The 23,679-nt window shown below is 55.7% G+C and overlaps 3 protein-coding genes across 17 annotated transcripts; 1 reads left to right on the top strand and 2 right to left on the bottom strand.

Annotated features, from left to right (window-relative positions):
* Position 1: 1 nt before the first annotated feature.
* MUS81 (MUS81 structure-specific endonuclease subunit) lies at positions 2-5,748 on the bottom strand. 5 transcript variants are annotated; one of them, XM_068554186.1, is made up of 16 exons: positions 5,348-5,748; positions 5,125-5,254; positions 4,811-4,881; positions 4,208-4,306; positions 4,024-4,092; positions 3,778-3,863; positions 3,350-3,490; positions 3,082-3,177; positions 2,874-2,995; positions 2,683-2,780; positions 2,003-2,119; positions 1,813-1,908; positions 1,503-1,631; positions 1,323-1,426; positions 426-521; positions 2-346 (listed from the first exon to the last, which is right to left on the bottom strand). In XM_068554186.1, exons 1-15 carry the CDS (start codon positions 5,480-5,482, stop codon positions 434-436), a joined length of 1,581 nt encoding a protein of 526 aa, XP_068410287.1. In that variant the 5' UTR covers positions 5,483-5,748; the 3' UTR covers positions 2-346; positions 426-433. The 5 variants fall into 5 exon arrangements, with proteins under 5 accessions (XP_068410287.1, XP_068410285.1, XP_068410286.1 ...); XM_068554184.1 differs by having other exon boundaries at positions 438-521; XM_068554185.1 differs by having other exon boundaries at positions 438-521; positions 5,128-5,254.
* Positions 5,749-7,780: 2,032 nt separating this feature from the next.
* CFL1 (cofilin 1) lies at positions 7,781-11,489 on the top strand. Its single transcript, XM_068555482.1, has 4 exons — positions 7,781-8,032; positions 9,953-10,260; positions 10,517-10,593; positions 10,818-11,489. Exons 1-4 carry the CDS (start codon positions 7,796-7,798, stop codon positions 10,928-10,930), a joined length of 735 nt encoding a protein of 244 aa, XP_068411583.1. The 5' UTR covers positions 7,781-7,795; the 3' UTR covers positions 10,931-11,489.
* Positions 11,490-12,650: 1,161 nt separating this feature from the next.
* On the bottom strand, positions 12,651-22,484 carry SNX32 (sorting nexin 32). Of its 11 annotated transcripts, none has more exons than XM_068556317.1 (13): positions 22,007-22,175; positions 16,708-16,812; positions 16,206-16,316; positions 15,964-16,121; positions 15,644-15,767; positions 15,393-15,497; positions 15,093-15,198; positions 14,855-14,930; positions 14,584-14,623; positions 13,723-13,809; positions 13,458-13,617; positions 13,297-13,382; positions 12,651-12,970 (listed from the first exon to the last, which is right to left on the bottom strand). In XM_068556317.1, exons 1-13 carry the CDS (start codon positions 22,040-22,042, stop codon positions 12,917-12,919), a joined length of 1,248 nt encoding a protein of 415 aa, XP_068412418.1. In that variant the 5' UTR covers positions 22,043-22,175; the 3' UTR covers positions 12,651-12,916. The 11 variants fall into 11 exon arrangements, with proteins under 11 accessions (XP_068412418.1, XP_068412419.1, XP_068412414.1 ...); XM_068556318.1 differs by having other exon boundaries at positions 15,964-16,085; XM_068556313.1 differs by lacking the exon at positions 22,007-22,175 and adding exons at positions 21,400-21,500; positions 22,200-22,484 and having other exon boundaries at positions 13,297-13,809.
* Positions 22,485-23,679: the final 1,195 nt, after the last annotated feature.

The following is a 23,679-nucleotide window of genomic DNA, read 5'->3' as shown; positions in this document are numbered from 1 at the left end:
CTTCTTCTCAAAGGAAATTTTATTTGATCAGAGAACTCTGATGACATAAACTAGATTCAAAGTTGCAACGCCTCACTGACTTCATCTCCCTGGCAGTCTCAGTGCCCTGCCAGGGAACCCCAGGGGTCCTGAGGAGCTCAGTTTACAAACTGGACCCAATGGTCTCCCCAGTTCCTACCTGGCATCTCCTCCTAAGATTTTTATTGTAGCCCAAAGATCCCAGTTAAAAGGCTGCATAGCCTGGGAAGATGGGGGCGGGGGCCTGTCTTGTGGCATAGCTCAGGTCAGGGGGCCATGGCTGCAGTAAAGCTGTGACAAGGTCCTGCTCAGAGCGGGCCCCAGATTCCTGCACAAAGAGAAAGGCAAGTAAGGGTCAGGCCTGGGTGAGGGTCACCGCACCCCACCTGCTCTCTCCAGGGTCTCACCTCTGCCCTCACCTCTGCAGCGGTCCACACTTGATGGTGCTCAGCAGCATTTCCTTTTCCTCCGGGGTGGCACAGGCGTCATAGGCAGCCAGTAGGCTGAGGGTGGGGTGGGGAGTATGAGTTTCTAAGTTTCGGCAATGGCTGACTACCGGCCCATCACGGGAGACAGGCCGGAAGGGGTTGGCATGGGTTAGAGGAGTCAGGACCATGGCCGCACTTCCTGAACCTGGCATTCAAGGCCCTGCTCCATCCTGCTCACCCTTTCATGCTCCTGCAAATGTTTCCCAAGTATGGCTGTTCTTGGCCCAGTCTTCATGGCCCACCCACTCCTCGAGGAAGCCTTCTCTGCTGCACCAGGTACAGGAAGTCCCCTCCATACGAACCTTCAAGTTGCGAACTTTCAAAGATGCGAACATATGTTCGCGTGTCCAATCACGTAAGTTAGTTCACGTGTCTGGTGTACACGCTCACTCACGTGTATCCTCTACAGGTGGTTGTGCTTTCGTGTGCTTTACTCTACAGTACTGTATAGAGTACAATAGTACAGTATCTTTATTTCAAGCAGCAGTATGTAGCTGACTGTGTTAGTTGGGTATCTAGGCTAACTTTGTTAGACTTACAAACAAATTGGACTTATGAACGTGCTCTCGGAACGGAACTTGTTCGTATGCAGGCGACTTACTGTAGAATGTCTTTCTCTCCCTCCTCCCAATGCCTGAGATTCTGTCTGGTCTTGGCTGGCTCTGTCTTCCTCACCACCTAACCTCCATGAACTCCTCAGGTATCAGCTGGGTCTGTCCAGCCCTCACAGAGCCAGACCACCCGCAAGGCACTGGCTGAGTTGACGTCCACGCAGGGTGGGCGGGGGCAGAGGACAGGGGCTCTGTGGCGGCCTACCTGGCAGGGGTGCTGTACTGATCTACCAGGGCTGCCGCCTTCTCCCCGCTCACTCTGTGCACCTGCATCAGCTGCCTGGCAAACACCTCCCGCACAGACTGGGCCTGGGGTCGGGGGAGGACCATATGAGGAGCGGCCCGGGACTGGACCTTATAAGGAGGCGCTGGGCAGAGGCAGTACCTTGTTCTTGATGGCTCCCGCGTTGAAATCGTTGAAGGTGAGGAGTGAGCAGAGAGGGTTTGCGGAGGGCCCAGCCCTTGATTCAGGGTCCCCTGGGGTTCCCCAGGGGCGACTGTGGAGGGTGTGGCCCTGAGGGAAGAGGGAGCTGAGGCCAGGCCAGAGCTCTAGGGGACAACCCCCAGCCAGGCCTTGCCCCATTCCAGGCCTCAGTGGGCCAGCTTGAGAAACAGGGATCTCACTCACCTCGCCTTCCTTGAGGGAACACGGGACCCAAGTAAGGGGCCAGTGCCGGACAGATGCACCTGCTCACCTGGTAGAGTCTCTGCAGGCCCCTTGTCAACAGGGCGAGGTAGGCTGCTGACTCCTTAATATCTGCTGTGCGTTTCACAAAGAAGCCATCGATGACCTGGAGAAGAGCATCCAAGGGAAGGAGAGTGGCTCCTGAGCGGAGCCGTAGACCACAGGGTCCCTGCCAGCCTGGCCCTGCCCTGCCGGCTCACCTGAGTGTTGGTGACAGCCTGCAGCAGCGTGCCCTCGGGAAGGCTGAGGTTACGCACTGAGCCATGCTCCTCCACCAGGTATACTCGACGCCCCAGGCCGCAGCGCTTCAGCCGGAACTGGGCAGGCAGTTGGGGAGGGTGAGGTGGGTCAAGACCTGGATGCTCACATGCTAGGTGTCCATCAGGTCACCCTCAAAACTGTCACGAGACCTTGGTCACACCAGTTCGCCTCCTCATCCTCCCTAGCTTCTCCACCTGCCTCAGAGTGGCCTCCACACGTTTGCTCACGCTGCTACTCTTGCACAGAAAGCCCGGCCACCATCTGAGCGATGCCCATTCTTCAAGTTTCCCTTGGCCTATACGTGGCCTATGGGGTCAGCCTAGCAGCCAGCACTGACACACAGCTGCTGCATTCCAGTCCTGGAGGGGTGAGCCTTGTTTACCCCAGACTGCAGGGGCTGGACGCCCTAGGGGTCTTCACATGCTCCTCAGCCCCGCCCAGAGACCCTGCACACCTACTGTGCGCCTGGAGGGGCCCGAGGGGGGTCTGATCTCGGGGCTGCCCTGGAGCAGCTCTAGAGGGGGTGTGGCTGGAGGTGTGGGAGCTCTGCCTGGATACCACCCAGAAGTGCCCCTGAGCGGGCCCGGGGCAGGGAGGGTGGTGAGGCCAGTGAAGGAACCTTTTGCTCCCGGAAGCGGCCGTCGATGATGCTGCTGCACAGGTCATCCAGCCGCTTTCGTTCCACGATGTGGTCCAGGACTAGTTCTCCAGGTCGTGCTGCCGAGAGGCCAAGAAGGGTCCCGTCGGCTCACGTCCCCTCACCCGCCAGGCCCTGCCTCTGACCCCCACCTGCCCGTCCACACCCCTTACCCGGGTCCCTGGGACTGGTCTCTTGGGCCACCCACACGAAGTCCCCGACGTGCAGCTTGCGCACTGTGTGGGTCACATGCAGCCGCTGCAGCTCTCGGAGCAGCTCTGGCCTGGGTCCCGCCCTGGAGTTGCACGGTGGGAGGCCTGAGACAGGGCGGGCCAGGGCCCTCGCCGCATCCTCTCCCTCACCTCCCCCCACCTCACTCACCCCTTGGTCTCGCCAACGTCCACGCACAACAGCACCCTGTACGCTCCAGGCCCCAGCTGCAGCGGTGGCTGCTGGACATTCCCTTCGCTGGCGCCACTACCAGGGAGAAGAGGTGGGAGTCAGCGTGTGCAAGGCCGGGGCTGCTGCTCTAACCCCTAGGAGGTGGGGCAGCCACAGCTCAGCTGGAGCTGATGGAGACAGGGTGGGGTCCCGGCCTCATTTTGGGGACGACTCCTGCAACCCTGTTCTCCCCCCTCCCCCTCCTCACAGCTCAGCCGAGGCCACTCCTGGCACCGCAGGCTCCTCCCCAGGGGGCTCCTCTGGCCCGCTGCCCACATTCAGCAAGCTCAGGCCCTCCGACTCAGCCAGCTTCTGGGCCAGCTCCAGACCCTCTGGGGTCAGTGAGTACCTGGTGGGTGGAAAAGAAGAGCACAGATCTCCCTTCTTCACTCATGCCTGGCGGGCTCCCCTGCCTGCCCCCAGCTAGGCTGGTCTCACCAGCCTGGGCGACCCTTCGCAAACAAGGCCAGTGGCTGCCCAACCCCCCTCCTGCTAGCCATGTTCTCGCCCCTCAGACCAGCTGCCTCTGGACCTGCCCAGGGCCACTCCTCAGGTCGGCAACAAGTACATGTCAGACTCAGCACGTCACGCCTGCTCCCCGACCCTGCCTCCTGCATCTCACGTAGTTCTCCCCACCTAGCTGGCTGCTGCGTCCTGAGGACCAGGTTCCTGTGGAGGAGGGAGCGGAGGGCTGGCCAGGGCCGAGCACTTCCAGGGGCCACCTGTTCGCAGGGGAGGAGACCCTTAGAGAGCTCCCAGGGCTACCACCTGCCCACTCCCTTGCCCCACCCCGCTGCTTGCTCCCAAGAAGGGCAGCCTGTGGTGGGCTCAGGGTCAGATCCAGAGCCACTTGGCTCCCTCCTTCCCCCTCTCAGTGCTCACCCTTGGAGCCTTCTGGGCACACCTCTGCAGCAGCTCCTCCTTGGTTAGGAAGCCGTGACTGCTAGGATTCTGTAACCAAGGCAGAAATGTAACCAACTTAGGTTCAGTGCCCGAGCAGCCTGCCACAGGAGCCGCAGGCCCGTGGCCTCAGTTCCCCGGACTCCCGATTTGGTCGGGCGCTCACCAGGTGTTCCCGGTACAGCAGCAGCAGTACTGCTCGAGCTCCCGAGTGCCGAGCTGGCCAATACTTGCCAGAGCCTCCTGCTTTGAGCTGGGTTGGACCCTGAAAGGTACAGGGGGCCTTTGAAGCCAAAAGCCAGCCAGCTGTTGCAGACGGAATCCCTGGCAAAGCTGAGGTTCAGGTTCTACCTCAGCAGGCTAAATGGACCTGAGCAAATTACTCAGCTGCCTCTCTAGCTTCTGTGTCTTTAAAATGGGCCGTGTGATAGTATGATCTCCTGCAAACTTGGGATGAGACGGTGGACAGTTTCAGGGGACGGGGGGGGTGGGGTAGGGGTGTAATCGGCCTGGCCCAGCCTCAGTTTTAGCACAGGACAAAGGAGATAAGACAAGAAGACTCAACAGCAAATTCCATAACTTACTGGGCTTGGCCCCCTAAATAGTTTGATTATGGAATTCTCTCAACTGACTCTATTATAACTCACTATCTACACCTACAGATAAGAAAACTAAGCATCAGACAGAATAAGTCATTTGCCCAGAGCCAGGTGTCACTGGTGGGATTTGGACCCAGCCCAGCTAAGTCCCCCAAGCCAGAGAATCTTACTCCTGGTGCTCCCGCAGGCCTTTCCCGGGCTGGACTCTTCGCTCCAGGTGGTGAACATGGGGCATGGTCACCTGCGGGAGTAGAAGAGAGTCAACCCTGGACCCTGGAATCCAGCAGGTAGGATGGTCTGGGACGCTGCCAGCTCAAGTGGTTGGTGAGAGCGGTGAGGTTCTGAAAAGGTCAGCCGCTAGCCCGACGTCAAAGAGCAACTTGGACAGGAGTAGGGAGCTTGAAGCCAAAGTATCCCAGGTGGTTACAGAGGCTGCATCTGGGGGAGGCTCAGGGGACCACCGACCCCTGCTCCCAGCGCTCACCACCTGATGCTTTGTGCTGCTGCAGCCGCCGGTCCAGCATCCGGCAGAGCCCGTCTCCGAAGTGCTGTAGGATCTTAGCTTCCTTGCCGCTGTGCAGGGGCAGTGGGTACCGCCGTAGGGAGCGCAGTGCCTGGCGGGGTAGAGGTACAGTACTGGGTCAGGGTGGACGGGGCTATCTGGCCCGGCCAGCACCTGTCCCCCATCAGGCCCGGCCAGAACCCACCTTCTGAAACACGAATTGCGTGCGGCGCCCTCTGCTGGCTGCCTCGTCCCGCCACTCGGTCAGCCAGCGTACGAAGAGCGGGTTGGCGCAAACGGGCAGCGGTCGTTTCCGGCCCAGGCGGACCGGCGCTGCCATGAGCCCGGAGGTGTGAGCCCCAGCTCTCACGCCGGCAGGACTGAAATGCCGCTAGTTCTGGAGACGGGATTCTAACACCTGGTTCCGGCGGAGGAGGGCGGGACCTCTCCAATCACGTGGTCCCACGCGGGGAACTAACCAGAGGACTGATTTCTGCTGCCCTCCCCGCCCCCGTACTACTCTAAGTGGTCGCTGCCAAGCGCAGTCTCTACCGCCTTTCGCCCTCCCGCCGCCCCGGGACAGGACGGGCCTTTCGGACGCGCCCCACCCGCCCCAGGCTTTGACCCGCCCCTTCCTCCCACCCCAGATTCGAGAGCGGGGGTGTGGGGGTGTGTGTGGGGGGGGTCCTCTTTGTGCAGGAGAGAGGAAGGTGGACAGCGCCGCCCTGTGGCTGGGAGGTCTGGTTGGGGCGGTGCATACCGAGTAACATAAGGCTGTCAGTTTCAGGCTCGCTCTAGCGGAGGACTGTGTAGAGACTGGGTTTATGAAGAGTCCGGGGTGGGGGTGGGGGAACAAATGGGTTGCAGGTAGTTTTGTCGGAGGGACATTAGAAATGGGTACAGGGAATGAGGACACAAAGGTAACGCGAGAGCAGCTGAAAGACCCTCCGAGGAAATGGTGATCCCGAGCTGGGGCCTCCATGGGGGAGGGGCGCGAAGTCGGGGACACGCAGGGAAGGCCAAAGCTTGCAGGACGGGGAGAGTGGGACAGAGGACAAGTAAAGAGGGAACAAATAGGAGGTACTGGACATCGGGATATGTGGGAGGGGCTGAAGTGGGCACGTTGTTGGATTCGGGGTAGCAGCCTGGGAGTAAGAAGCTCGGACAAGGGGAAAACACTTCATCGTTTTTGAGAGTCATTGGAGGTGGGGGACCCTCAGGGAGGTTAAGATGGGAACTATGCAGAGGGGACCCAGTTGAACACGAAAGTCTCGCCAGCAAATTAGAGCAGCCCTCATCTGCTACACCGGAAGTGGCGAGGTGCGGATCTGAGGCCTTACTGGAGCGGAGAGGCGGGCGCCAGAGCTCCAGGCCCGCCCCTTCAAACTCCGCCCCGCCTCGATCCCTCACCCCCCAGCCTGCTCCACACTCCCGCCCGACGCTGCCTTATAAGGAGCCTCTAGCGGGCGTTCGGTTTGGCCCCGCCCCCTCTAGCCACATGTCCTAATAAGGACATCTAGGGCATCCCGCAGCTAGGGGCGGGCGGGAGCGCGTCTCCAGGGTAACTGCGAAGTCTCCCTCCCCCTCGTCGTTGCTCTAGGAAACTCCGAAGCTCAAAAAAGGTGGAGCCAGCCTCCTCTCCAGGCAGGGTCGCTTGCGGGAGGCGGCTGAGCTGCGGCCCCCACCTGAGGCTCCCGGGAGATCGGTTGGTGGGCGATGCGGCGGAAGGTCCCCGACTACAACCCCCGGCATGCTCTGCGACGTACCCCACTCTCGGGAGTCGCTCCCCGGGTCCTGAAGACCAGGCTTCTGGCTCTTCATTTACACCCTTTATTCTGCATATGGGATCAATGCCCCCAGTTCTCTTGTTTGCGACCCTGTCTTCTCTTCCTGCAGAGTAAGAGGCCATGGCCTTTGTTCGAGGCCAAAGAAATCTTCCCGGAGTCCCCCACCCCAGTTTCTTTTTTTGAAGGTTATGCTCCCACAGAGCTTCTGTCTCAATTTCTGCGGGTACTAATTAACCATATGCCTGGTTATCAAGTCGAGAATGAGACTCAAGTTTGGTTTAATATCTATTTCCGCTTTTCACTGTTTAGTAAAAGGCACATATCCTTGAATTGAATGCACAAACCCCTGTCCTTCTCCCTTTATTACCTCATGATTTTGCCAAACACCCTAAAAACAAGTACAAATCTCTATTTTCAAAGATTTCCTTGTAGCCTTTCCCTTGTGTTTTTTTCTCTTATTTTATTGACGTTGCATATGGCTTTTTCTCAGTAGACAAGAGTGGCTTTACACACGGAGGATGCTTAACGAATGTTTATTGGATAGAAGGTGCCTTATACTTGCGATTCTCCTTGCTCTAGGACTGGATTCCAGGCCAATGAATAGGTGCTTCAATTCGGAAAACCAAAATACTAACTCACTGAAAATTTTCAGACCAAAGGATCCAGACAGTGCCAAAATAGATCTTAGGAAAACCGTTTCCCTCGGGGGGAGAGAGCCGCGAAGTCGGGGCTCATCTTCAGGTCATACTACCCAACGCCGAGGCCTTCGCTCAGCTCCGAGCGTTTCCTGGGAAGTTCGACCAGCGGGTGCGCTCTCCGTGCCATAGCCCCGCCTCTCTCGGCTGTTTTGAACTACATTTCCCAGTATGCAACGTGGAGCCAGGAGGCCGTCAGATGAAAAAGACGGCGCAGGACCCTCGGACTTCATTTCCCGTCGGCCCGCGGGGGGAGCGCCGGAAGCCCGCCCCGCCCCTCATTGTGCGGCTCGTACTAAACGGAAGGGGCCGGGAGAGGCCGCGTTCAGTCGGATCCCGGCAGCAGCTGCAGCGGCTCTTGTCTTTTCTGGCTCTCCTTGCTATCTCCTTTTCTCTTCCGGAAACATGGTGAGCGGCAGGCCACGGCGCCGGAGGGGAGGTGGCTGCGAGTCGATCATCTGCGCGCGCTAAAGGGAACGGGGGAGCGACGTCGGAACCCCCTCCCCCAGCTCCCCGGGCGGGATGAGGGTCTCGTGCTGAGGGGCGGGCGGCGCCGGGACGCGCGTGCGCGCCCGCGGGCGCCGGTGAGGGCCGGCTTGGACGTCGCTCGCGCGCCCCCTGGACTCCCTTCCCCTCCCCCACCCCGCTGTTGTGCCCGCGCGGACAAGGGCCGTGGGGGAGGGGTCCAGGGCGCGCGCGCCCGTCCCTCGCTGAGCAGCCGGTGTCGCGCGCCGCGGCGGGGCCGAAGAGAGTCGGTTCACGGGGGCGCGCTCGACGGGAGCACGCGGCATCCAAAGCTGGCCCGGGAGCGGCGAAGGAAAAGCGCGCGTGCGGTCTCGGCGCGCGCGCCCCACCCAAGGGCTGTTCCTGTCTCCGCGTCACCCTCCCTCTCAGGCGGGTCTGTCTCGAGAGCAGGTGGCAGGGATGCTCGCAAGGGGCGGGGGCGGCGCGGCTAGTGGGGATGCGGGGGTGTCCGGGTCCGGGCGCAGGCGCCTGGGATTAGGGACTTGCACCGCGCAGCACAGAGCGGACACCGCGGAGATCACGGCCGTGCTCGGGAGCTAGCGAGCCCACAAGGCGAGCTGGGTTCGCAGAGTACACCCGGCGGAGGCTGGAACGGCGCTGTCGGCCGGCGCGTGCGCACACGGTCAGGCCTGGCTGCTGGGCCCGAAGCCGTGGACCAGCGGGGCTGTCGGCTTTCCCGGATGGGGCCTGAGGGTGGAGCCGAGTTTAGGGAAGTGACCCAGGCGGGCACCGCCCGGAAACTACCCCGTCCTCTGTGTTCGGCCCGAGGGCTGCGAGAGCCCAAGCTTGGGTAACTTGCCCAGGCCCGCAGCGCGGAGGGCCGATAAGCTTGTCGGTAAGGGCGCTTCCTTAGGGTTGAGGCCCTGGAGGTGCTGCTGCCTCTAGGTACGGGTTTTTTTCGGGGAGGGGGCTGAGTCTAGCCGATCTCCTTTCCCCGCCTACTCCGGAAGTGGCTCAATCACGTGGCCGGCTTCCTCTGCAGTTCCGGGAGCGGGGGCAGATTTCACCGTGGACAGTCTCACTCCCATTCCTGGCTAGGGTGGCCCCCAGCACGACCCGGAATAGAAGTTTAAAGAGCTCTCACGGACCGTGGGCCCTTGAGTTTGGACTGCTAACTTCTATCAGCGATCTTTGGGGCCTGCATTTTTTTCCGGAGAACAGGGAGTTTGTCGGGTAGGGCCGTAATTAGGGGTTTGTTGTTGTTGCTTTGGTTTAGGAAGACCCCAGCAGAGAAAGGGATACCTTGTGTGATAACTGCGTTGAACAGTTCTGATGGGCTTGCTAGAACCGTTGAGCACCGTTGGTGACCCATCTAGCGTTGTGGGTCCTGTTTTTCTCTTAGATCTATCTATGACTATGACCTGGTTGTCTGGGTCCCCTCTACTCTCTGAAGTTCTGAGTCAGCACTATGCAAAAGCTGAGACTGAGTACCGTGAGTCTGTAGGTTCTATTTACCGTGAGCTTGTAGGTTCTTTTAATTCTGGGTTCACATCTTGGCCAAGACGTTGCTTTTCACAGGTCTTTAATCTAGCTTGCAGGACGTCGGGGTGGGGAGGAATGGTGTTGAATTATGTGATCAGAGGTCTCTTCTATGGCGGCTATTCTGGGGTTGTGTCACATCTGATCCTTTGACAGTGACTTGGGTGGGAAAATAGTGATACTTGTCTTGGGAAGGGGATTAATGACCTCTTGGGGCTGAGGATTATAGACATCTAGACAGATTTTCTAAGAAAGCAAAGGAAGGACTTAAGGGCACGTCCCAGAAACTTGTTCCTTATGAGGTGCGTGTGGCTCGTCCTCTAGGCCTCTGGCGTGGCTGTCTCTGATGGGGTCATCAAAGTGTTCAACGACATGAAGGTGCGTAAGTCGTCAACACCGGAGGAGGTGAAGAAGCGCAAGAAGGCGGTGCTCTTCTGCCTGAGCGAGGACAAGAAGAACATCATCCTGGAGGAGGGCAAGGAGATCCTGGTAGGTGATGTGGGCCAGACTGTAGACGACCCCTACACCACCTTTGTCAAGATGCTGCCAGACAAGGACTGCCGCTACGCCCTCTATGACGCAACCTATGAGACCAAGGAGAGCAAGAAGGAGGACCTGGTGTTCATCTTCTGGTGAGCTTCTCCTGCCGTAGCTCTGCCCCACCCCCTTTTCTCAGGACAGGAAGGTCTGTGGCTCCTTGTTAACCCAGAGGTGTGCGTTTCAGGGTAGGGTGTTGTAATAAAATGCCTGTCAGTGAGGAACTTGATAAAAGCTTGAATGTTAGGGGCCAGCTCAGGGGTTTCTGGAAGTCCTGTATCACTTGAGGGCACTTGCTAGACTTGGAGGAGGGGGCTTTGCGGCAAGTTCTCTGATTCTGTTTCCCTCCAGGGCCCCTGAGAGTGCACCCCTTAAGAGCAAAATGATCTATGCCAGCTCCAAGGACGCCATCAAGAAGAAGCTGACGGGTAAGGGCCAGCGTTGGTGGTGCCATATGCCCTTGCGTTCAGGCCTTGGCTGCAGGGTGGGGTAGACGGCATGGTGGAGGAGAGCCCTCTCTCTGTCTCCTCCTCACTGCCTGCTGGATGTAGCCTTATCCCGCCATCTGTTCTACTGGCTCCTTCCCAGCCGCAGCATACCCACCCCCGCCCCAGTGCTCCTCCTCACAGATGCTCCCCCTTCTCCTCCACAGGGATCAAGCATGAATTGCAAGCAAACTGCTACGAGGAGGTCAAGGACCGCTGCACCCTGGCAGAGAAGCTGGGGGGCAGCGCCGTCATCTCTCTGGAGGGCAAGCCTTTGTGAGCCCCCTCCAGCCCCCTGCCTGGAGCATCTGGCAGCCCCAGACCTGCCCATGGGGGTTGCAGGCTGCCCCCTTCCTGCCAGACCGGAGGGGCTGGGGGGATCCCAGCAGGGGGAGGGCAGTCCCTTCACCCAGTTGCCAAACAGCCCCCCCACCCCCTGGACCTTCCTCCTCCTCCTCCTCTCTCCATCCCTGACGGTTCTGGCCTTCCCAAACCGCTTTTGATCTTCTGATTCCTCTTGGGTTGAAACAGACCAAGTTCCCCCCAGGAACCCCTGTTTGGGGGGGACCTGTATTTTTTTTAACGACACCCCAGTTCCCCCCTTGTTCCTCCCTTTTCCCATGCTGCCAACTTCTAACCGCAATAGTGACTCTGTGCTTGTCTGTTTAGTTCTGTGTATAAATGGAATGTTGTGGAGATGACCCCTCCCTGCGCCGCCTGGTTCCCCTCCCCCTTGCCCCTGGTCACAGCCACTCATGGAAGCAGGACCAGTAAGGGACCCTCAATTAAAAACAAAAAAACAAAAAAACACACAACAATAAAAAGGCTCACTAATGGGATGTTTGTTTCGAGGTTGGGGCCCAGGGGACCTTGGGGGGGGCGTAGGCTGGGAGAATGAGTAGCATCTCTTCCCTGACCCTGCCTCCAGCCAGCCCCACACACCCTCATTTGGCCCCAGTGACTAGCTGAGCCTCCCTTCTGACAGTTCCCTCTCTGCATGCTGGTGTCATAGTTGGCACCAGCCTGGCTGTGCGGAAGGTAGCTGAGCCAGGGTGTGTCTGCTACTGGCCGCAGGGGTTCCTTGAACAGAGGGGCTTAATCCCTGAACTGGTTTCTTCTGCTGCCCTGACCCAGGTGGGCAGCAGGACAGTGAGGCCCATTCTCTGATCCCTGTGCAGTCTCACCCAGATGTGGGCCCTGAGACTGCAAGTCACTGGTTGCTTCTTGAGCTTTTTCTCCACCTTCAGTATTTGGTCTTTGCTCTGCGCTCTCTCCTGGATGGCTGACTCATTTATGAGCGCTGGGTCCAGCGGCTGCTGTGAGTCAGACGCCAGGTTGAGTCTCTGGCCTTCTGCAGATGTGGCCGGGGTCTGGGGCGGGGCCAGCCAGGTGGAGTCCGGGACTTCAGACCCAAGTGTCTTGGGCTCCACCTGCCTGTGTTTAACTAAGAGGGTGTTGGCTGGAGCCCCACGCTTCTTGCTGGCATTGCTGTGGGCTCTTTCCAGCCCATGCTTTGGGCTTTCACCTGCCCCGCAGGTAAAGGTGGAAGTGTTGCCCTAGGGGTGGTGGTGATGGAGGATTTATACCCGGCCCCCTCCCTGCCTCCTGGAGTTAGAGCTGGTTCCTTAGTTCCTTGGAGCTTGCCAGTATCTCTGGTAGGGAGGCAGGAAGGGGTAGTTCCATTTTACTGATTAGGAAGTGGGTGTAGAGGATTTGTAATTCGTTTTATGTGTGGTCTGTGCCAGGGTTTATGGGGGTGTTGGCACGCCTTGAACACTGCTCCTGGATTCCAAGTTCTGGGCCTTGTACCTTCCCACAGAGAGCACTACTGGCACTCTGAAAAGTGGCTGAAGAAACTGCAGGGGTGTCCCCCCCCGGATCTGGTCTCTACCATGGTGCCCCGTTAGAGGATGTACTTGGTGGGCCCTCCAACTGGGAAGTCAGGACAAGCAAGCCTCCTTGCTACAGAACCAGGCTTTTTATTTGTGAACAAGCTGGAGACAAATGAATTTGGGGGGCCAGAGGTGGGTTGCGGCTGCCCCATAGCCTCTGGGGAGGGAGGTCAGGGCCCCTGGGTTTCCCCAGGTGAGGGCTCTGCTTACCTGTGGCCAAGTGTGGTGCCCATGCTGCCCTATCTTGCAGGGCCTGGCACCTTGGGGTAGGGGTGGGCCTTGCCCTGAGAAGTCACGGGGCATGGTGAGTGGCTCCTGGGGTGGGGAAGGAGGCATCTTGCTGGGGTGGGAGGTCTGGGGGGACTCCGGTGGCTCTAAGGGTCTCCCTTGAGGATGACAAGGGTGTTCCGGAGAAGCAGGGTGCTGGCCTGCAGAGGAGAGATTCTTGATGTCTCCCATCTGCTGCTACCGCCTCTGTTACCCCACCTTGGATAGCTCCTCTGTCCCCATCCCTGTCCTCAGCAATAACAGCTACCATTTACTGAGGCCTCACTACCAATGACAGAAGGGAATGGTCCTGATCCAAGATGGGGAACTGTGGCCCTGAACAGCTGGGGCTGCTCCTGGCAGCCTAACCTCCCCCCAAGCTCCACCGCACCCCCCCATGCACCAAGACACTTGATAAGAGCCTAGAGGCCCAGGGGTGGGAGGCCAGGAAAGCAGCAAGAAGGCTTGGGGAGGCTGGAGGGCTCACCTTAGCGTGTTTGAGCTCCAGCTCCGCCAGCTCCATGAGGTTCTTGCGGAAAGAGGAGACGCGGCGGGATCTGAAGTCCATGAGCTCTGGAGAAGAGAGGAATGGGGACCCCGGCAGGGTCAGCAGTGCAGTGGCAGGGGCACCAGGGCCGTGGGGCTTACCCTGCTTGGCTGAGTCGGAGAGGCGTTCGAAGCGCTGGCAGCACAGCTGCTGGTGGCTCTCAGCGGTCCGCACCTCCCGGTTCCTGGTGCGCGCCTTGTCCAGTGCCTTGTTGGCGTTCTCATAGTCTGCCAGCGCCCGCAGCCGCCGGTACAGCAGGTCCTGGGGCCGGCAGGGGCACAGGATCCCTGGCCCACGGCCCTTGCCTGCCTGCCCGCCCTCCCTGGTGGCTCCAGCCCTGAGGTCTGCTCTGGGGCCACCTCTCACCTTGGCTGCCTGTGAGTCGCGCACGTAGTACCTCAGCATGTCCGACAGCTTCAGGTCCTCATCAGAAGCCACTCGGCCCTCCAGTTTCTGAATCAGGAAAGTGGAGGCTGGGGAGGGAGCTGGTGCGGGGGCAGCTAAGGACTGGGGGTGCTGCTGTTCATCTAAATACCAAGTAGGGTCACTTGATACCCACGCTATGTCAAGCCCTGAGGTTCAGGGGAGCAGGCCAGGGAAGGCTTCACAGAGGAGGTGGCATCTGATCTGGATCTTGAGGGTTGAGTAGGGATTAGACAACAGCCAAAGGCTTTGCAGTTGTGCAGGCCTGGTATGTTTTCAGGGAACCATAAGTTCAGTGGGGCACTTGGGCAGCAGTGGGCCAGATCACAACAGGCTTAAGATGCAAGCTAGGGACTTCGAGCTTTGTGTCTTGGGTAGTTTCTAGGAGGGATAGGGTCACTGAAGGGCCCTGAGCAGGGAAGAGATGGGGTCCAACGGACATTTTAGGAAGACTGGCACACTCCGGTGACTTTCTTGGAGAGGAGTTCAGGAAGAGTGTGTCTGGGGCAGGATGCTGGCAGCACAGAACAGTCTGCCAGAGGCACGCGGCACATCCTTCTAAGTGCCTCGCCAAGCCCACTTCCCACCTCCTCCCCCATCACCACACACCCACACTTGAGGTTGGATCCCTGTCTCCACTCCATCTCTTATTAAACTAGTCTGGAGAGCGAGTCCAGGGCCTCACTGAGCCCCAGTTATCACTGAACATTCCAAAATGACCCTGCAGCTTTCCCCTCTCCCGGGACACTCTCCTCCCTGCAAAGGATCATTGGGTGGCCTTTCAACACAGAAGGCAGTACTCACCCTTAATCGTTCAAAGAGCTCTGCCAATTTGAGGAAGCTCCTAGGAGACGGTGGGGGGGAGTTAGGGCAGGGGTCTTAGGGGTTGCTTAAAGCTTCCCTGCCCTTGGGTCCCCCTTGGGGAACCCTCCCTCTCTTTCTCTCCCAAAGCCCAAGAGGAGCTTCTGCATCTCCCACTAGAGCTGATAGTAGGCTTCCATGGAGTGACCCCTCATGGACAGACACAGTATTACAGGCAAAGAAAGAGGGCAGAGGGGCGAGAGGGAGTCCTCACGTCTTTAGCTGGTTGACTTCCTGTGTTCCCAGACTGCTCAGTGCAGCTGAGATAGGGATATAATCATCTGCCAGGCCTGTTGGGGAAGAGCCCTCTATCAGAGCCCCTTGGTCTGCACGTCAAGCCCCACCCCTGGTGTTTGTGGCCACGGACAGACACAGGGCATTTCCTGCTCTCTCCTCTCCCCTGGGGAGTAGGGCCACTGGGGAGAATCCAGGGTCCCTGGGGCCCTGCGTACACTTGTGAGAGTGCATGACTCGGTCTGCCCGAAGGCAGGCGTCCCGGATGCGGGTGTGGTACTCCAGCAGGAAGGTCCTCTCATGCTCGAAGAAGTCATCCACCTCCTAAGGGAGCCAGACAGGACCCACTCACACCGAGTCACCAGGAGCAGCGCAGCCTCGGGCTCCCGGGCGTGGCACAATCTCCCTCTAGGCAGGGCCCCATCAGTGGCTTCCCTCCCACAGGCACCCAGGGTCTTAATCCTTGCTGGGGACTTGAGGCCCTGGGTTGAATCCAGAGAGGGGGCCCCCCAAGTCACCTTGAGCCCTGACATGCCAGTGATGAGGGCTTCATCTGCAGACTTCACAATATTCCTCAGAAACCCCCCAAGGAGCTCCTTCCTGTTCTTTCCTCGGACACTCAGCTGAGGCACACGTAGGGAGGGTGCAACGTCAGGGTGGGCATTTGCACCTCCCACCCCGGGCATATACCACTCGCCAAGCTGATGAGACAGAGGCCTGAGCCCACTTAGAACCTTGCCCCCCACCCCCAGGGGGGACCCCAGCTCACATCCTGGCCATATTCCAAAAAGACAAAGAAGTTGTGGTCTCGACGCAGGGTGGGGTGGGCCGCCAGGCGCTGCAGAAAGACTTCGTGCATCGCAACTGTCTTCTTAAAGATGGCCAGATACTCCCTGCAGAGGACAGCAGGCAGCTCACGGGCCCTCCCTGGCTCCTTCCCCCCTCCTGCCCCCTTGCCCCTCGGCAGCCCTGGAGTGAGGAGCAGGGTCCTAAACATCCACGGGGGACAGTCAGGGGAGAAACCCTGGGGCTGTCAGGAGAGGCTGGGCTGGGGCTTTGTCACAGACAGGAAAGGGGGGCGGCACTCACGCTTCCAGCTCCTCCTTCATTTTGGCAAACTCTTCCCGCGTGATAGAGCTGTCTCCCTCACCCAACTTCTGCAGTTTTTCCCTCGAAGCCTCAAAGTCTGGCCTTGGAGGGGCTGGGGGGATCTGCTCCAAGGAGGGACAGAGCTGGAAGTCCTCTCGCTGTTGAGAAGGGCGTCACCTGCAACCCGAAGCCTGGCCCAGCCTCCCGGCCTCCCCCGGGTGCCCAGGCCGGCCTCTCCTCACAATGAGACCGGCGTACTCCTCGTTTTCCACGTAGGCATTGTGTAGCCAGATGAACTCCTCATGATGTCGCACGACTGAGAACTCGGTCTGGGCGAAGTGAGGGACGCAGCTCTGGAAGCCGGGGAGCCTATCTGAGGTGTCTTTCCTCCCCTGCCCAAGCCCTACACCCACCAAGCTTCCTGGGCACCCACTTTTGGGCCTCGCCAATCCCACATCCCAGGGGAGGCCCAAGTTGGGGCTCACACATCCATGACTACTCTCAGGAGGGTGGACAGGGGATGGTAGGACTTGGGGCCTTAGGCAGAGGCTGTACGAGACTAGACAAGATGCCCTCTTTCTCAGAGGGCCAGGGGCCAAGAGCCAGGTTGAGGAGCAGGGCCCAGAGGCTGCGCTGGCATCTGCGCGCCAGGCGAGCAGAGGCTGAGGGAAGGAGGCTCCTCAGGCTCCTGAAGCAGCCATGTGAACCCCACTCCCCCCCACGCCCGCTCCCGTGCAGCCTCACCTTGGTTTGAACAGTGAATTTCACCTTGTCCCGCTCGCTGACGGCATCAGAGATCTCCACCTGTAAGGAGCTGTCTCCCTGCAGGTCCACGGACATGGAGGAGGGCTGTGGGGGAAGGGAGGTTCCCTGACATGACTGACCACGGCCCCCCCCGCCCATCCTCGCCGCAGGCTTCTGGTCCTCCTGCAGAGCCCACCTCAGCAGCATTACTTCCCCCACGCCCTGGGGTCGCCGGCTGTTCCCCCCCCCCCACCTCCCGAGGGATCCTGATAAGTCACTGCTCAGGGATTCACAACGACACTTTCCCACCCCTCCATCCTCTGAAGTAGGCAGAACTCTCCCCGTTTTATAGGCCTGGAAGCTGCGACCACCAGAGAGGTGAAATAACTTGGCCGAGATCACACAGCTGCAAAGTGGCAGGGCCAGATTTGAACAGAGTTTCTCGGTTCCAAACCCCATGCACTTCCTCAGTTACCTGCCCACCCCTTCTCAGCTGGTTACCTCAGGTACCTTTCACCAGGTGTAAAGTGAGCTGGATGAGACGGTCCCACCCCTTTTGAGGGGCTCCTGAGACCATTCCATTCACTACGTTTGGTGCCAAGAGGCACTGACTTGGAGGCCAAGCACTTGTATTTCTCTAAGTGAAAAGATCCCTGAGGCACCAAGTTACTAGTTCATTCTTACACTGAGCTATCTCAACAAGCATTTATTGAACACCTGCTATGTCCACACCATTGTGCCAAGAGGTACTAGGGAGAGAGGTAGAGGCTCAGAAGCCACTCTCCCTTCAAGTACTACTCACCAGTATATAAACTGGCACCTGCCCACCTCTCACACCCAGAGGCCTCCCTCTCTCCTCTCAGGCTTTAGCACTTATTTGGGACACTGTGGGACCACTCTTAGACTTCTAGCACCATAGATTAATTTTACATGGCCTTGAGCCTCATATCAATGCAGTTACACAGTATATACTATTTTGTGTCCATGTTCTTTAGTGAGACCCATCTATGTCATTGAGTGCAGTGTTTCTTTTTCATTGCTGTGTAGTGTTCCATCATATGACCGTATTGTAGTTTATCCATTCTACTGTTGGTGGTCATTTGGATTATTTCAAGTTTGGGGCTATTATGAATAAAGCTGCCATGAACATTCTTGCATATATCTTTTGAGGGACCTAAGTACTCATTTCTGTTGGGTACGAGAATGGCTTGGTCAGAGGGTAGGCATGTGTTTAGAACGCTTTCATAGATACTGCCAAACAGTTTTCCAAGGTGACTGTACTAATTCACACTCCCTCCAGCATTGAATGAAAGTTCCAGTTGCACCACATCCTTGCCAATATTTAGAACTGTTAGTCCTTTTTTTTTTTTAAACGTGATGATCCATTTATTTATTTATTTATTATTATTATTATTTTTTAAAATAATTCTTTATTTTATTTATTTATTTTTGGCTGTGTTGGGTCTTCGTTTCTGTGCGAGGGCTTCCTCTAGTTGCGGCGAGCGTGGGCCACTCTTCATCGCGGTGCGCGGGCCTCTCACTATCGCGGCCTCTCTTGTGGCGGAGCACAGGCTCCAGACGCGCAGGCTCAGCAGTTGTGGCTCACGGGCCTAGTTGCTCCGCGGCATGTGGGATCTTCCCAGACCAGGGCTCGAACCCGTGTCCCCTGCATTGGCAGGCAGACTCTCAACCACTACGCCCAGGGAAGCCCCCCAGAACTGTTAGTCCTTTTAATTTTAGCCTTACTGGTGGAGGTACAGTAATACTGCATTGTGGGGACTTCCCTGGTGGTCCAGTGGTTAAGACTCCATGCTCTCAATGCAGGGGTCCCGGGTTCAATCCCCGGTTGGGAAACTAGATCCCGCATGCCACAACTAAAAGATCCCACATGCCACAACAAAGACCAGCGCCACCAAATAAATAAATACATCTTTAAAAAAAAAATAGTGCATTGTGGCTTTAACTTGTACTCCCTGGTGAGAAATGATATCGAACACCATTTCATGTACCTATTAGACATTCAGATATCTTCTTTTGTAAAGTGCCTATTCAAGCCTTTTGCTCCTCCCTGCCATCCTCTTTTAAAAATCAGATCATCTTTCTCTTATTGATTTGTAGGAACTCTTTAAATATCCTGGAGACAAGCCCTTTGTCAGTCATATGTTTTGCCAATATCTCCTACTCTATGGGTTGCCTTTTCACTCTATTAATGGCTTATAATTTTACAAGCTCAACATATCAATCTTTTCTTTTGTGGTTTGTGTACTCTTGAAGAAGCACTCCTACCCCAAGGTCATGAAGATATTCTATTTTTTTCTTCTAGAAATTAACAGTTTTAGGTCTATGGTCCATTTCATTCATTTTGTATGCAGTGTAAGGTATGGGTTGTGATTCATTTTTGCCCTATATACAGCCAGTGATTTTAGCACTATTTGTTTAAGAACACTATTTTTTCACTATTGATTTGTTTTAGTGTACACCTTGGTAGAAAATCAATTGATTTTATTTTATTTATTCATAAGTGTGATCAGTTCTGTATTCTCTAGTCTGTTCCACTTATGTATATATCTATACTTTTGATAATATCACACTCTCTTGATTACTGTAATTGACAGGCAACGTTGAAATCAGGTAGAATTAACTTTGTTCTTTTTCAAAATCATTTTGGCTATTGTAGGTCCTTTGCATTTCCACACAAATTTTAGAATCAGCTTGTTAATTTCTACCCCCAAAAAACTTTCTGGGATTTGGTTAAGATTACATTGAATCTATAGATCAAATTGAGAAGGACAGATGTTTTTACAATACTGAACCTTCCAATCCATGAACATGGAATATCTTCCCAGTGATTTAGGTCTTCTTTTTCTCAGTAATTTTTTTATATATATATAAATTTATTTATTTGTTTATTTTTGGCTGCGTTGGGTCTTCGTTGCTGTGTGCGGTTTTTCTCTGGTTGCGGCGAGCGGGGGCTACTCTTCATTGCGGTGCGTGGGCCTCAGTAGTTGTGGCTCGTGGGCTCTAGAGTGCAGGCTCAGTAATTGTGGCGCACGGGCTTAGCTGCTCTGTGGCATATGTAATTTTTTATTTTGCATATTTTGAAACTGTTATTAGGTGCATAAAATTGAGGAGTGTTTTCCTGTTGAATTGACTCTTTAATCATTATAAAATGTTCCTCTTTATTTCTAGTAATACTTCTTTCTTGTCTTCCAGTCTGAAATTGATAAAGCCACACCAGCTTTCTTTTTGTTAGTGTGCTCATAGTGTATATATTCCATCAGTTTTTCAATATTTCTGTGTCCTTATAAAGTATGTCTCTTTTAACAGAATTAAGTTGTTTTTTAAAAATCCAATCTGAAGATTTTTTAAAATAAATTTAGTTATTTATTTATTCATTTATTTATGGCTGTGTTAGGTCTTTGTTGCTGTGCACGGGCTTTCTCTAGTTGTGGCGAGCGGGGGCTACTCTTCGTTGCTGTGTGCGGGCTTCTCATCGTCGTGGCTTCTCTTGTTGCAGAGCACAGGCTCTAGGCGCGCAGGCTTCAGTATTTGTGGCACTTGGGCTCCGTAGTTGTGGCTTGTGGGCTCTAGAGCACAGGCTCAGTAGTCGTGGTACACAGGCTTAGTTGCTCCGCGGCATGTGGGATCTTCCTGGACCAGGGCTCGAACCCGTGTCTCCTGCATTGGCAGGCAGATTCTTAACCACTGCGCCACCAGGGAAGCCCAGATGTTTGTTTTTTAACTGTAGTTTTTGTTCCATTCATTATTATTGTAATTACTGATATAGTAGGCTATAAACCTGCCATCTTACTTTTTGTTTTCTCTTCATCTCATCTGTTTTTTTGTTCCTTTATTCTTTCTTTCTTTATTTTTTAAATTAATTTTTATTGGAGTATAGTTGCTTTATTCTTTCTTTCTTGATTTCTGTTAGATTAGTCAAGTATTTTATGTTATTTCATTTTCTCTGTCATATTTTTACTTACATATTCATTTATTACTCTTTTCATTTCTCTATATTTATAGGATAATTTTGAAGAAGGCAATGACTACTCTGGAGGACATGGTCTAATAATAGATTTTCAAAGAGTCTGGCATCTACAAATGTTAGGGGTGCACCCTTCAGTTTGACAGTCCAGTATATCCTCAGAACACATAGCATCCACTATTACTGGTAACAGTAGTAGTAATATAATAGCTAACACTTATATTTGCTCCACCTATATGCCAGGCATTGCTCTAAGCAGTTTATATATATTAACTAATTTTTTTAAAGATTTTTTTTTGATGTGGACCATTTTTAAAGTCTTTTTTGAATTTGTTACATTAGTGCTTCTGTTTTATGTTTTGGTTTTTTGACCACAACCTATGTGGGCTCTTAGCTCCCCCACCAGGGATCGAACCTGCACCCCCTGCATTGGAAGGCAAAGTCTTAACCACTGGACCACCAGGGAAGTCCCTGTGTTAACTAATTTAACCGTGAATATGAACATAGATAAACACTGAAACAGATGCTTTCTGTTCCATACTTTGGTCTCTCACCCCTCTCACTTCTTCATATTCCACTTGATCCCCACTCCTCACTTCTTGGCTTCTCCAACACCCCCATGGCAGGCTCTTCCTCCGTCCAACTGCCCCCCACCCCCAAAGTCTGGCTCATTGGTGCAATAGGCCCCCAAGTCCCCTGTCTCCTACCTGCTTGGTAACTGCTTGAGGGAGATGGGACTTCAAAGGTGGACCACAGCTGCTCCATCCTCATCCTCAGTCACAGACCAGTAGGCACATTCCTCCTACCCCTAAAAGTGTGCACATCTGTATGCCCCACCCCTAACCATCCTTGGCGCAAGGATGCTCAGAAACTATTTGTTGAATGAAGTCAAGAGGAAAGAATGAATGGTCTCACGATTACATGAACATAGATACACAAGGGAAGCCATTAGTGCTGAACAGTATTCCCCCATCTTGGGAAAGGAGTAGGGTACTCCAGCCCCTTCTCAATCCCTAACATCCTTCCTTCTTCTTCCCCATCAAACCAGCATGAGTCGGTCCTGGGGAGGGGATGAGTAAGAGTGACGGGTCCTTTTCCATCTGTCAGGGCCACGGTAAACCCTGCCTCCTTTGGCATCCTCACCAGCCCCCATGCTGATGCCACAGAAGCGCCCCACCCCCTTGCTCAGGTCTCGCCTTTCTCTGGCTCATGCGTGGGCACGAACACACACACACACACCACTCCCTGATTGGGCATCACTGGGTATCATGGAGTGAGGTGAAGATTGGGAGGGTGTTTGCATCCTTTCTCTACCTTGCTCTCCTTCCCAGCCTCTCGATGCTCCTCCATCACTCTCGTTCTCGACTACAGCACACAGGAATTCCGCGGCGGGTCACTGCCCGCGCGCTCCCGTAGGTTGGTCCCCGGTAAATCTCCCCGAGAAACGGACCCAGCGGGGATCCTATCAGCTGACAGAGGAACTCTCCCCTCCCTGCCAAGTAGTCACCTGGAGCCGGGCGTGGTTCCACGCCGTTCCCTCGCAGCCGCGCCTTTTGATTGGGTAGCAGCTTTACCGTGCGGGACGCCATTGGCTGCAACGCCTGTCGTTCCTGTGCCCAGGCCCCAGCTTTTAAGGGGCAGCACGGAACTGAGAGGGCCGGGAACAGGCGACAGCGTGGGGGATGGAGTCGGGGCGGCGGGGGGCCTCTAGGATCGCAGAGGTCTAGTGTCGCGTCAGCCCACGCCCCAGGCTGGCTGACTCCGGCCCGCCGCCCCTCTGTGCCGCGCCTTCTAATGGCCTGGCGCGGCCTGCGCGTGCGCACTGCCGTAGTCTCGCGCCCTCCAGGCGGTGGGCGGGGCGGCAGGCCAGAAGGCTGGGTGGGAGGGTGGCGTGGGTGAGGGGAATGGGGAGCCGGGGTTGGGGTGGCGGACTAGGGACGAGGACAAGGGCTAATGTCTTTGGAGAAAGGGGTTCCGTTTGGACATCCGCTCTGGGACATGAGGGAGTGGCTGGGTAAGCCGCAAAGGGTGGCGAGGGGGCGCGACAGGGCCCGCGGCCAGGGCGCCCGAAGCCAGGCCCGGACCCGCGGGCGGTCGCAACTGGAGCCTGGAAGCAGAGGGGCGCAGACGATGCGAGAAAAATTGTGGATGCCCTGGAACGGGCTCATCGTGATCGGGAAGAGAATGGAGCTCCTGGGTAGAAACACGCAAAAGCCTAGGATGTGGGACCCGAAGCTTGAGTCTGAGGACTGGAGACTGGAAGATGTGGAAAAGGCAGTCTTGAGAGGAAAGTCAGGCCGGAGTCAGGAAAGGATGGATGTGAAACGAGTGCGCAGTGTAGCAAGTGCATTACAGGCTTCCGCGGGTTTGCGGAAAGACAACTCGAGGTGTGGGGAAAGCAAGAAGTCAGACACGAAATAGAGGCTGAATCTGAGAATGCAGGGACTACAGCAGGGTCTAGGGGGGGATTTGGGTTTAAATAGAGGTTGAAGTTTATTGGCGTGGGAACCAGTGGAGAGGACTCGAGATGCAGAGGATACGAACTAGGGCAGAATGCGGAGGAGCTGAGGTCAAGTGGAGAGAAGCTGAGGTCAAGTGGAGAGAAGCTGAGGTCAGGTGGAGAGAAGCTGAGGTCGAGTGGAGAGAAGCAGAGGTCAAGTGGAGAGAAGCTGCTGTTCAGCGGGGAAAGGCGGGGATCCAGGGGAGAGAAGCTGGGGACTAGTGGAGAGAAATTGTAGGGTTCAAGAATGGGGAGCATAAATGAACAGAAAATTGAAAGAGTGGTGGAAGTTACTGGTGATGAAAGATTGATAGAAATTACTGATGCTGAGATGGACATTCCTTTTGAAAAGGTAGAGGAGAACAATGAAGAGATTGAGGAAGGGGTGGAGGTTGAGGAGGATGTCTTGGATGAAGTGAATGATAATACTGATGAATCCGTTTCTATGGAAGAGAAAGATTATAGACAAAGGTACCAGTGAATGAGG

The sequence above is a fragment of the Eschrichtius robustus genome, chromosome 11 (genome assembly GCF_028021215.1).
Source record: "Eschrichtius robustus isolate mEscRob2 chromosome 11, mEscRob2.pri, whole genome shotgun sequence".
NCBI lineage: Eukaryota > Metazoa > Chordata > Mammalia > Artiodactyla > Eschrichtiidae > Eschrichtius > Eschrichtius robustus.
Note: the sequence above shows the minus strand (reverse complement) of the source record. Positions and strands in the feature narration are given on the sequence as shown.

What these genes read in the sequence shown, in the direction of transcription:
- MUS81 (XM_068554184.1), bottom strand. Translation starts at nt 5,482, where the DNA reads ATGGCAGCGCCGGTCCGCCTGGGCCGGAAACGACCGCTGCCCGTTTGC. An exon ending in GTGCCCAGAAGGCTCCAAGG is followed by an intron (nt 3,864 to 4,023) that starts GTGAGCACTGAG and finishes CCCTGCGAACAG; the next exon opens with GTGGCCCCTGGAAGTGCTCG. An exon ending in AAGTGTGGACCGCTGCAGAG is followed by an intron (nt 347 to 437) that starts GTGAGGGCAGAG and finishes CTCTTTGTGCAG; the next exon opens with GAATCTGGGGCCCGCTCTGA.
- CFL1 (XM_068555482.1), top strand. Translation starts at nt 7,796, where the DNA reads ATGCAACGTGGAGCCAGGAGGCCGTCAGATGAAAAAGACGGCGCAGGA. An exon ending in TTTTCTCTTCCGGAAACATG is followed by an intron (nt 8,033 to 9,952) that starts GTGAGCGGCAGG and finishes CTCGTCCTCTAG; the next exon opens with GCCTCTGGCGTGGCTGTCTC. An exon ending in CATCAAGAAGAAGCTGACGG is followed by an intron (nt 10,594 to 10,817) that starts GTAAGGGCCAGC and finishes TCTCCTCCACAG; the next exon opens with GGATCAAGCATGAATTGCAA.
- SNX32 (XM_068556309.1), bottom strand. Translation starts at nt 22,042, where the DNA reads ATGGAGGAGCATCGAGAGGCTGGGAAGGAGAGCAAG. An exon ending in AGTCATGCACTCTCACAAGT is followed by an intron (nt 14,931 to 15,092) that starts GTACGCAGGGCC and finishes CTTCCCCAACAG; the next exon opens with GCCTGGCAGATGATTATATC. An exon ending in AGCTCTTTGAACGATTAAGG is followed by an intron (nt 13,810 to 14,583) that starts GTGAGTACTGCC and finishes TTCCTGATTCAG; the next exon opens with AAACTGGAGGGCCGAGTGGC.